The following is a 12,958-nucleotide window of genomic DNA, read 5'->3' as shown; positions in this document are numbered from 1 at the left end:
TCCTTCTCCTAGATGGGCTACCTTACCAGGTTGATGAGCCCCATCTGGCCCTCTTTCCCTCCATGCAGGATGTGCAGAAACTGCCTTCTGGACCATTGGACCCCCTGTCAGAACGCAACGTTTTAATCACACCTGCTCCTAAATCTCCAATCTAGTAAGAGCTACAGTGAAATCCAAAAATATGTTAGAGGGGGTAGAAAGAAGCCTCACGGTTGCTTTACTTGTGACGTTTTTCTTAAAAAGACAACAGCGACAGAGTCCAGATTTCTACCACTTTATTCCATGTTGGTTGCAGGGTGGCACTTTTTGACTGCCAAGTATCAGTGTCTTCAACCTTGTGTCCCAACAATAAGCACTAATTATTCCAGTTCACACACACACACATCTCACATCCAGGATGGCCCAGATTTCAGTAATATTCATATAAACTCCAAACACAAGCAGTGGGAAGCCAGTCCCACTTACGGTACTCCCTCGTGTCATTAGCATTTGAATCCAAGGATAGAACTACATGTCATGTGCAGCTTCATTATTCTCTCTTTCTTTTCACACAATTCAGCCACTCAGGATGCCCTCTGAAGTGGAATTCTGGAGTGGAGAACAGCATCAACCCTCCCTGCCCCCCCTTGAGGAAAACCGCCTTGACTCCCACGATGGAAAAGGTAAATAACACAAGCAGCATTTTTAATGGGGAGCAGGGAGAAAAGGGGAAAGGGGAAATTCCCCTTCAAATTGCACCGAAAGGCTGAATTACATATATATCTGGTAAAAACAGTGCAATACCTCATAACATACTTCTGCTCTAAATATATTTGAAGTCACATGAAACCATAGGGTAGGGGAGTGGAGGATGAGAGAAGAGAAGCTGCTGAGCTTCACACTTTTATGTTTAGTCCGATAGTGGTTTCAAGGTAAAAAAACAAGAGGTGCACTAAGCTCTACCTTAATATAAGACCCTGAAAATCAGAGGTCCTAGTTTGCTTATACCTTGTTAAAATGACAGAAAAATCGGTGCCTCATTTGCTACAAAACACTATCAACTTCAGAAATCTTCATAAAATATCTGTGTAAAAAACCCCAATACTTCCCATAAATATACATGAACTTGTTTAGGCTATAAGCCAGAGCTTTCCAAACTTTTCATGTTGCTGACATACTTTTTAGACATGCACAGTTTTGCAACATGGTAATTCACTTTTACTAGCAAACCGGTGGGCTGCCCGCTCCCTTTCCAGCCCTGGGAGGAATGCGGGGAGCGTCTGTGAGACACAACTACACACTGCAGCTGACACACTAACTTGTCACAACACAGAGTTTGGAAACCTCTGCTGTAAGCCCATATAAGTTCTAGGCCAAGAATTCAGACGGTTGTATGCAACACAGTTCTAAGGTGACTGTTCTACTCCTGCAAGGATTTCTCCCTGTGCAGCAGAATGTTGTCCCCATCATACTCTAGCACATCCCTTAGATAGGTTCCAGGAGTTCCCCCAACCCTCTGGAGCAGATTTAGGAACTGCATGGGGGTAAAGGGTAAAACCCACAGTGCTAGGGCTAATCCCTGCACTAGGGCAACTAATTTGTTGCCTAGCACTCATTATCTCCATTCATTTTTCTTTACTCTGACTACCCCATGGCAATATATACAAAAATAGCAAAAATACCTCTGTAGTACCAAGAAATATATTTATACTATGTACTTTTAAATATACAGCCACTTTTTTTAGAAACACTGGGTTTGGTGGTGAGCAAAGCAATGAACCCTGTTTAGCATTAATGCCTCAGCTAGTGCAATTTCCACCATTACTACTCTCAAACAACCCCGATTCATGTAAATACAATTCTCTGAAGTACAGCATTCAAGGGCTTGGAACCCCATCCATAGCAGTAATTGAGACATAAGGTTTCTGCCATAGCGAAATTCCACAAGGATTACATAATTCAGATGATCAGTAGTTTTGACATATATGTTGCCAACAGCATAGTATTTCAAAGTGTATAAACTATGTCAATGAGCTAAGCAGCATTTCAAAAAATGATTTGGTATGAGGGGGTCATACCTAAGACATATGAGAACTGAAAGTTGCAAAGTATCATAATCAGTTAAGGCAGTAGATCTAATTTCATTTTCTGACAACATCTTTCTTTAAAAAAAATAAACACACTGGTGACCAGCAATAATGTTACTAAATAATAGCAAAGGTTGTGAACCTGTACAGTCATCATACGTGGAAATTAAAACTGGATTGCTATCAATCCAATGTGAAGGACAGGAATGTGTTCCAAAGCTACCCATCAGAAAGCAAATGACTCAAAAGCACAAGTGCAGATGGAGCTGGAAATGCATCTGTTTCTAGCAGGAGGATCATACAGTGTTACGCCAACGTTTTCAATTAATGGACCCATCCGAGAGTTGCATGTTGTTTTCTTTGTTACCTCACAGCACAAGCCAAAACCAGAATGAATTGCTTTCAGATCAGTATATAAATATTCATTCTAGTCTGCATTCTGAAGGTTCAGTTGCATTTGTCTTGTATGTTCACAAAATTGGCATTTGACTGGATCCGCTTGGCTAGAAAACAAAGGAGAGTGTTTAAAATCCCACATCTCAACATAAAATATTCACATGTGAGATCCAAGCCAGCAGACACTACCAAACAATTCCCACAAGCAAGATCCTTCTAAGCAGGGCTGGCCTAAGACATTTCGGCACCTGAGGCAAACCACAAAATGGCGCCCCACTCCCCCACAGGGAAGAAGGGATGAGTGAAGATCTAGAACATGGGAGGAATAAAGATCTGCATTAGGATCTGCTTTGACTCCGAGGTCATGGAGTTAAGTACAGTGGTACCTTGAGTTACATACGCTTTGGGTTACATACGCTTCAGGTTACAGACTCTGCTAACCCAGAAAAAGTGCTTCAGGTTAAGAACTTTGCTTCAGGATGAGAACAGAAATCGTGCTCCGGTGGCGCGGCGGCAGCAGGAGGCCCCATTAGCTAAAGTTGTGCTTCAGGTTAAGAACAGTTTCAGGTTAAGAACAGACCTCCGGAACGAATTAAGTACTTAACCCGAGGTACCACTGTACAACAGTACTGGGGTGCATTTATGCAACAGGTTTTCAAAATACACCTTCTACATGCTGATCAGTTGACTGGATCTGATTTTGGGAAACAAGTTAACCCAACTAGACAAGATTCCAGTCTGGTGACATTTATGAAAATTAGGTCACTGTGCCCAAAAATGTCTCAATGAATATGACTCAATGAAAAGGCTACAACTAATTTTGTTAGTGTGTAGTCAACCTAGCCAAAGCTACCTACTATGGCCTCAGACATATGGCCTCCTGGTGCAACCATGACCTGCAGGCATTAAGCTCCTGAACCATACCATCCGCTGCCTTATGAAAAACAAGAGGGGCTTGCTTCATTATCTGCCATTGGTTACTACCATCTGGCCAGCCACGAGTCCCAGGGTGGGATTCAACTAAGTTGTTGCCTGCATGGAAGGATATCTACTTGTGCAACAGGACTCCAACCCCCACCCCGCGAACCCATGCATGCCCCCCTAAATCTGCTCTGAAGAATGGGAGAAACGCAGAATAGGTTTATTGTATTTTAGTGTTTTGTTGGAAGCCGCCCAGAGTGATTGGGGGTACTCAGCCAGATGGGCGGGGTATAAATAATAAATTATTATTATTATTATTATTATTATTATTATTATTATTAAGGGGGTATGCACGTGGGAAGAAGAAAGCTGAACAATCTCAGTGCACCATGGACCTCATTCTGTGCACACACTTAGTGTTACGCTGAGTTCCACCCCAGTGCTTTGGCTCAGAGGGGTCGATGCAAACTCTCACTGCTCACACCAGCCTTCTGTCAAGAAAGAATGGCATCCAGATCCTAAGCAGCTTGCTTGGTTCAATGCACCTCCACTTCCACCCACACTCCTTCACTGGTGTCTTGGTTGGTTTTCTAAGTCACCCAGGGGCACACCAGGGTGGACAGAGACACTGGTTTGTTTTCAACCAAGTCTTACTCAAAAGTAGATCCATTGAAATTAATGGACTTGAGTTAGTCATTAATGTTAATTTCAGCAAGTCTACTCAAAACAATAGTTGGCTACAACTTCAGGTCCTAATTATTCACATCTGGCTGGAATGGCTGCACTGCATGCGCTGTGGGTGCAGCCTTGTTACAAAAGCACAACTTGCAGACAATCTTTTCATCACCACCCACCACCGATTCCTTTTTTAAAAAATTAATTAATGAACTGATTTTACTTACGCAGAAACAGGATACGTTTTTTCTGCTTCGAGTGAAGGAAGCTGCTGAGGTAGAAAACAACTGGCAAAAAGAGAATGAACGACGAAACTGCAATCACTGGCACTGTATCGCTGCAGGGGACGGAGCAGTTGAAAGTCATGCTCCAAAGCCTTCGCGTAATATTCATCTAGAAAGAAGGAAACTCCAGGTCTTAAGTCATCAGGGAGAATCATCCGTATTTGTGTGGACGCAGCCACGAGCGGCAGCATGTGCTCTGCCTCATCCCAAACCCTTCCAGCGGGGCTGATCGGAGGCTAGGAATGCTCCATTGCAGTTATTCACAAACCACATTGAGTTTGAAAGGCAATAAAACCTTAAATTTTTACGTTTTAAAACATTACAGAAAGGACAGTGGGTAATATGAAGGTGTAGGGGGCACACAACATGAAATGAAGGGAAGGAAAACTTACTGCATCTTCCACATCAATGCACAAATGGGCCTGCTCTTCAGATTCACCTTTCTTCTCACTCTCCTGCATCGCGTTGTACATGGCATTTAACTTTTCATACGTGACATTGCACTTCTTGCATACTTCTGTGTAGTTACCTGGTGGTGCATTGTCCTCCTGCCGCTATAGATTCAACCAGGAAATTAAGTGTTACAAAAGATGGATATGGAATCCAGCAGATTCTTAAGCATCACACAAATCGAGAAAAATAAATGAAAGCTGGCTCAGGTTTTCAGATAAAGGCTTCCCAGATTACACCAAAACCAGTCTTTCTGTGCCATATCCATTCATAAAACCAGAAGGGAGATATGAAAATAAAGCTTTAGCTGCCTGGGTGGGTTTGTTTAACTCTTTAATTTGGTGATCCAGCAAGGCCAACCAGATCCCATTAAGGATCTGTGAAAGCCAAATCCTTCCAATATTGTTTTATTCATTAAGTGAATGTATGTTTTGTGGTGGCTACTGTAGATAAGCTGTCTGGACGGCTGACAAAACAAAAACATTTGTCATATGATGGTGTCCAAAGAGAAAATGATGAGTCAGCTTAAATGAGGGAAGCAGCTAAGTTAAGACAAAGCTAGGCAGAAAAGGCAGACGAAGGAGACATGTTGTACTTCAAAATGCACTAAATAGAGGCTTATTTGCAGGGCTCTGGGTGAACTTCATTTGTATGTTTTCAAGCTGTCAGTTTATCCATTTTTGTCCAACTTGTGCTATTCTTTTCATTTACCACCCGCTGACAACGCTCATTATTCAATAGCTACTGACTATTCCAACATAAATGCAAAGCAGTTACGCTAATGACTGTACATCAACAATAGGTGGATTGTTTTGCTATCGCAGAACCCATCACAACAGCACATTTTAACATTTGATACTTGGATCATCGATAAAAAAAGAAGAGAGAAGAGACAGACAGGCATGCACTGGAAACACTCTACATTTTCCATCAGTGAAAATGTGATTGTAGACAAAGAGTAGCTACCAGGATCTTATAAACACACACAATCTTGAGCAGGCAACCAACATTATGAAGGCATGGGGCACTAAGCACACTTATCTGGCAGTGCTTTCTAAAGAAAGCAAAGGGAACTTATTTCAAACAAGAGTTTAGCAGTAAGATGTAGCTGTCAGTTGAAATAATGACATGTACTTGAAATTTTAAATTGGAGCTTTGCTAATCACTGCAATCCTAAAACAGCCATACTCCAGGTATACATTCTTTCAGGCCAAATGTCTAAAGTACTATGCTCTGCACACCTAAAGAGATTTTGGGTAAGCCATTCTCCAACACCTCTCCTCCACAAGGTGCATGGCAAAACACTTTTGAAATGGAACAGCCTTTGCAAAGCACTGTTGCATGACTTGGAGGTCAGCTCTTCAAAGGGTACAAAAAAAGGACCACATGGAAAATACAGGGAGATGATTGGATAATGGCATTGTGTGGATGCCCCATGAGTGGAGGAACCATGGCAATTCCACATTAATTGCCTAGAATGCTATCCAGTGTTAGCCATTCTCAAAACAGACCTACTGAAATCAATGGACTTAAGTTAGCCAATTTCAATGGGTCTGTTCTTGAGTATGACTAGTGTTGAACAACACCTAATGAAAGCCATTAAAACCATTCTAGTCTTGTGGCCTTAATTTTACTATCAGGTAAACAGCTCCATTGCTATCAATTACGCTATTTATTTTGTGCTGATCTAAATTAAAGCTTGGGGTGGAAAACCAATATAAAACCCTAAACCTGGGTGCACAATTGCACTGAACTTAAGCTGGATCATTTTCTAGAAGGCAGCCATTGCAACATCCCAATGATACCAGATTAGAAAGATTTCACGACTCATTTGCAGACATGTTAAAACCCAACTTTCAAAAATGCATTCAGTTAAATGTATTCAGCTATGGCTAAACTCATACTATAACAAAACAACAGAAAACCCATATAGTTAAATCAAGGGGTGACAAGGCCCAGAATAAGGAAAGAAAGTGATTTACTATATGCAGAGATTACACGACTCTTCCTATATAATTACCAACTATTGTGAGACCAAAACAGCGCCATAATTGCATATGAAATGGAGGTGAACATTAATTAGAATGCATTTTGTTCTCCCAGTTGTGAACACCTGCGTTTTATAGATAATTGTTCTACCTGCCTAAACTGCATAAGAGTTTGAGAATTACATTCGCCGCATTTTGCTCGGGGAAAAAAAACCCACCAAAAACATTTTCACTACACAATTAGAGGGCTCAACTGTACCCTTACATAAACAGGTACTGATACCTGGAGGTTGTGTTCAAAGCATGCCAATGATTCATTGAATAAGGCCAGGAACATCTCTGTACTATTCGATAAGCCTTCACTGTTGTTCTTTAAACAACCTGTGAAAGAAGACAAATGTCAATATATCCCAGCAACTGCTTCCAGAAGGTTGTTTTTGGCTAAGGGATATTCATATTTGAGATCTTGCTCATTTCTGCTTTTCTTTTCTTATCCTAACATCTTATTTTCATACCGATGCTCAAATTTACTGGTTGTCAAGGGATGTTCTCAGATGTGGATGATTTAGGAACACCCAATCATCACTGTTCTGCTTTAAGTTACAAGAGGAATAGCATCTCTGCTTGCAGATTTCTAACACCATTGCCTAGCAGGTGGTCCTCCCTTTCCCTAGCCCAAAATGTTGGACTGGGGACAATTTGGAGTGGGACCATTATATGGATAGGGAGTTACTCTCCCTTCATTGCGTATTATTAAGGACTTGGTTACTCCCAGGACAAGTAGCTTGAAAATAAGGAATCAGGTAAATTTGCACAACGCAGATATTCAGCAATAAAGTAGACAGAGTACATACTTGCACAGTTTGCTTTTTGCCAGGTGTCATTAAAAAACTTATCCAGGACCACAACTATCTGCAGTCTATCCGACATCAAGAGACTTTTGGCACAAGGGTTACTCTTGGTAGCATTCTGAAAGGGACAGAGAGAGATTGTTATATATCCATATATCCATATACATACATATACATATATGTCATTCAGACCATGGTATCTTAACAAGCAACTCCTCCAAAGTGTACACAGAGGAAATAATAGAAGATGACTCAAAAAAGCAAGCCAACCTGCCTCTTGCAGGCAAGGAGAAATAGTCCATAATTTAATTATGGGACAAGAAAAACAGGAAGCAAAAGAAAGGAAGAAACAAGAACAGCTTACCCCAACTTGGTGCTCTCCAGATGTTCTGGATCACAATTCCCACCATTCTTGACCGCTGGGCTGGGACTGATGGGATTTATAGTCCAAAACATCTGTAGAGTACTGGGATTGGGAGACTGAGCTAGAATGCTGTTTTGACTATTTATAAGCTGCCCAAATCAGTCTTAAGTATATTCTAAGGAGAACTCTCGGGACGCAGGTGGCGCTGTGGGTTAAAGCCTCAGCGCCTAGGACTTGCCGATCGAAAGGTCGGCGGTTCGAATCCCTGCGGTGGGGTGCGCTCCCGCTGCTCGGTCCTAGCACCTGCCAACCTAGCAGTTCGAAAGCACCTCCGGGTGCAAGTAGATAAATAGGGACCGCTTACCAGCGGGAAGGTAAACGGCGTTTCCGTGTGCGGCTCTGGCTCGCCAGAGCAGCGATGTCACGCTGGCCACGTGACCCGGAAGTGTCTCCGGACAGCGCTGGCCCCTGGCCTCTTAAGTGAGATGGGCGCACAACCCCAGAGTCTGTCAAGACTGGCCCGTACGGGCAGGGGTACCTTTACCTTTACCTTTACTTTAAGGAGAACTCTCAAATCTGCCTTATACCAATCCAGATCTGTCTAGCCCTATATTGCCTTAGCTGGCACCACCTCCCCAATGTCTCAGGCAAAGATTTCCCCCAAACCTGTTGCTTGAGATTCTTTCAACTACGAACTGAACCTGGGATCTTCTAAACCCAGTACCTATGCTCCACCACTGAGAGACAGGCCCTCCACAAAGGCCCTACAAACAGTGCACAAGCGGAAAAAGGGAAACTTAAACCACTGACTTTAGCTTACATTACAATCCAGAAACCAGCAAAGTTGGAGTGCTAGGCTTAGACTGATTTAATCTTGTTAGTTTTGGTCCATTACATCTACTTGGCAGCAGTTTAAAAAGTTTGAGGACCTCAGATTAAGGGTCTGTCCATATCAGCTCATATTTGTGATCTGTCACTCAAAGCAATTCCATTTCCCATCTTTGGTTGTTCCTGCTTAATATTCTTAATCATGCTGTTCATTTGCCATTTTGCTGTTGTTTGTATGGGTACTTTTATTTTATATGTTAATTATTATGTTTTATATGGATTTGCTTTGTAAGTGACACTGAGGGAACTTGCCAAAAGGCAGCGCATAAGTTAATTTTATTTACAACTTTCCAGGTTCAAATTGCTCAGAGTGGAAAAGATGCAAAGATTCTTTCAGATGGCTAAACCCGAAATTTCCAAGTTTTCTTGATCAGGGCAATAATCAAAAGGGTGAACCCCCACTACCATCTGCATTAGCTAGACAACATTCTCCCGCAATGGTCTGCCTGGACACTGTTATACTAAGCACCTAAGAACCAGAGAGAGCCCCTTTTCAATGACTGCTTCAGTGTCCTCCCCAAGAAAACTCATGAGGCACCTACTGTAATTTAGATGGCAAATGAAAACATTTTTTTTTCAGGCTGAGGCCTGCACAACTTGTGGTCCACCCAAGCTGAATACAGTTCATCAACCATAAACTGTGGCCTGCCAGGTACTTCACATTCTGGTCTGGCAGTACAAGGCAGCACCAAAAACAATTGAATCCTTGGTGGGACATCCTACTGTAGATGACTGTTGATAATGATAAAATAATTGTAGCTAATAAAGAGAAGTTATTTCTCTTTAAGCAGCTAAATGAGCTTTTACGGCTATTCTGAGGGAACTTTTGCTATTAATTTTTTTTAATTGTTCTTTTTCATTGCAAATTTTAATTTCTTTTTACAAAAACATTAGAAGGGTCTGTTGGATCAGGCCAATGACCCATCTGGTCTAGTGTCCTGTTCTCACAGTGGCCAACAAGATGCTCATGGGAAGCCCCAAATAGGACCTGAGCACGCTACAGTGGTACCTCAGGTTACATACGCTTCAGGTTACATACGCTTCAGGTTACAGACTCGGCTAACCCAGAAATAGTGCTTCAGGTTAAGAACTTTGCTTCAGGATGAGAACAGAAATCGTGCTCTGGCGGCGCGGCAGCAGCAGGAGGCCCATTAGCTAAAGTGGTGCTTCAGGTTAAGAACAGTTTCAGGTTAAGAATGGACCTCCGGAACGAATTAAGTACTTAACCCGAGGTACCACTGTACTCTCCATACTGGTGATTCCCAGCAACTGGCATTTGGAGGTATGCTGCCTCTAGCAGTAGAGGGAAAACACAACTATCATGGCTAGTAGTAACTGATATTCTTATCCCCCATCAGTGTACTGTATCTAATCCTCTTTTAAAACCATACAAACTTAAAGCCAAAGTACAGTGGTACCTCTAGTTATGAACTTAATTTGTTCTGGAGGTCCGTTCTTAACCTGAAACTGTTTTTAACCTGAGGTACCACTTTAGCTAATGGGGCCTCCTGCCGCCGCGGCCGCACCACCACCGCGGAATTTCTGTTCTCATCCTGAGGTAAAGTTCTTAACCCGAGGTACTACTTCCGGGTTAGCGGAGTCTGTAACCCGAGGTGTTTGTAACCTGAGGTACCACTGTATCAACATACAGTGGTACCTTGGTCCTCAAACTTAATCCATTCTGGGAGTCCGTTCAACTCCTGAAACCATTCAAAAACCAAGCGTGGCTTCTGATTGGCTGCAGAAACTTTCTGTGCTCAATCTGAAGCAGTGGGGGACATTCGGCTTCCAAAAAACACTTGCAAACCGGAACACTTACTTCCGGGTTTGTGGCATTCGGAAGCCAAGCCATTTGAGTACAAAGGTACCACTGTACATAAATACTTTATGATGTTAACTTGTTAGCTGCTCTAGGAATTCTTATAGTGGATGAATGATGTACGTATATATTTAGTAAATAAAACAAAAGCAAACATCCTGCAGAGGTAAAGTCCTCCAAGAATTACACTTTTTCTTACTGTAAGATGTGGCCTTACAGTCAGCTGTGATCCAATCTTGCCTCATCCACAAATCAAGAGGAAGAACCTATATTTACTTCGACCAGGAAGAGCTGCCCTTCCACTTTGAAAGAGGTCATACACTCTAAGGCACATATCCAACAGCAGAAGTTGCAGAATGCACACACATGTACTCAATCCCAAATCAATATTTTCCATGTGTTATTCTCCCCAGTGAAGTGATTTTTCCCACATGTGACTGACTGAAATTCAATGATAGAATTAGTCAGACCTAAACTTCTTTTCCAGCTGTTACAGGCCACTTCTTGTTTCCTTTCCAAGTGCCTGCTGAGCCAAAGTAGTGACTGGTCTCTTCACAGACTATAGAAGAGGCTAACAAAGCTACAAACATTTCCCAGATACAGACAAGTTTTCAGTAGATTGTTCTTGACTCTTATTTCAGATCCCGCATAACTTGTGTCCCACCAAACTGAATATACAGTAGCTTAATGGTCATCGATGATGCGCCACCAAGGATTCAATCGCTCTCTTGTTTTTGTGCTTGCCTGGGGCTGCTAAAACAGAGAGTGTGACACATTCAACAGGCCACAATATATGGCTGAGGAGCAGTACTTAGCTTGGGTGGGACACAAGTGGTGCAGGCCTGCCTCAGATTGTCTTTGAAAAAGGAAAGCTGCAAACCCATAGCTTGCTCATGTGTGCTTAATTTTGTGTTTGTATTCAGTCTGCCTTGCCCAGCTAGTTGTCAAATCCAGCTAGTCCACTAGCTGCAACTGGTATACCTTTTAACTCCATCAGGCACCATGTATCAGCAGGAGCAAAAATGAGTGTAAGAATATAGGTAAACATATCAGTTTGCAACCCAGAGACCTTCCCTCCTCCACTTTTAACCTTTCAAGGTAGGAGAAGAACAAGCTGCTACTGTTCTCCTCTCTTCATAGTTCCCTGTAAAAAGCAGGCCTCTGGTTTCATCCCACAAGCTAAGCCTTCAATCTTAAAACAACTTGTATGGGCCACCGAATTCAGTTAAAACTTACTCCAGAAAGACATGCGTAGGATCCCACTGCCAGAATACTTCCCCGCTGTTACCGTTTGGGAGAACTTTCATTCTGGGCACTACAGTATGGGTTGCTGGTTTTTTGTTTTTGGTTTGGCCAAAGACAAATAAGTTTCCAATACGCCTACAACTTCACAGAAAGCAACAGGAACTCCTTTTTGCAACCCATCAGAAACACTCTTTCCCAGAGGTGAAACCACGTTTGTCGTAACAGCAAAAGCAAAAAAGCTAACCCGTTTTTTATGGCAAAAGCTCCCATGGGCTCTTTTTGAGACGCCACAGAGGGTTTTTAGTTGGTTTATCAGAAGCGCAAGACACACTAGGAGACCCTAGAAGCTCTGTCCCCGCGCCCCCCTGCCCCAGCCCTGCCCCGTCTTTCTGCAGCAGGCGCTCGCGAAAGGCACGCGAAGGAAAACGCACCCCGACCACCCGGGCGATGTTCTCGTAGTTCTCCGTGGCGTCCCGGAACTGGCGGTAGCAGTTCTGGCAGAGCCTTACAGGCCGGGCGCTCCGCGCAAGGCAGCCCGTCAGCGTGGCGCTGCTGTTGGCGAAGGCAGCCAAGAGCTCCCGGCACTCCGGCTCCAGCTGCGCGTCCAGCAGGTCCCCCGCGAGCCCCGAGCCCCGCGACGCCAGGTCCCCCGCCTCCAGCAGCTCCCAGGACAGAGGGCGGCGCCGGCCTCCCCAGGCACTTTCCTCCCAGCCGCTCCCTGCGGAGCACAGGCCCAGCAGAGCGCCGGGAAGCAGCAGCAAAAGCGCGGCCGGGCCCATCGCCGCCACCCGCGCCGCGCCCGGGGAGAAGCGGGAGGAAGAAGGGAAGCCGCCCTCGAGTCCTGCCTGCCGAACGCCGCCGCCGCTTGCAGAAGCGAAACCAGGTCACGTGCAACAGGGAAGTGAGCGCGCGCAGGGCTGGCGGGGGGGGGGGAGAGAGGAAGCGCTGTCAACATTCGGGAACGAGGCCCGGCGCGGCGTCTCATTGGGTGCCGGGCATTCGACGCGTCAT

At 43.9% G+C, this 12,958-nt stretch overlaps 1 protein-coding gene across 1 annotated transcript; it reads right to left on the bottom strand.

Moving 5' to 3' along the window:
- Positions 1 to 258: 258 nt before the first annotated feature.
- OSTM1 (osteoclastogenesis associated transmembrane protein 1) lies at positions 259 to 12,873 on the bottom strand. Its single transcript, XM_081904672.1, has 6 exons — positions 12,379 to 12,873; positions 7,635 to 7,749; positions 7,064 to 7,161; positions 4,735 to 4,896; positions 4,286 to 4,451; positions 259 to 2,569 (listed from the first exon to the last, which is right to left on the bottom strand). The coding sequence occupies exons 1-6, from the start codon at positions 12,724 to 12,726 to the stop codon at positions 2,514 to 2,516; spliced, it is 945 nt and encodes a 314-aa protein (XP_081760798.1). The 5' UTR covers positions 12,727 to 12,873; the 3' UTR covers positions 259 to 2,513.
- Positions 12,874 to 12,958: the final 85 nt, after the last annotated feature.

The sequence above is a fragment of the Podarcis melisellensis genome (genome assembly GCF_964234715.1).
Source record: "Podarcis melisellensis genome assembly, chromosome: 3".
Lineage (NCBI taxonomy): Eukaryota > Metazoa > Chordata > Lepidosauria > Squamata > Lacertidae > Podarcis > Podarcis melisellensis.
This window is presented reverse-complemented; position numbering and strand designations above follow the sequence as displayed.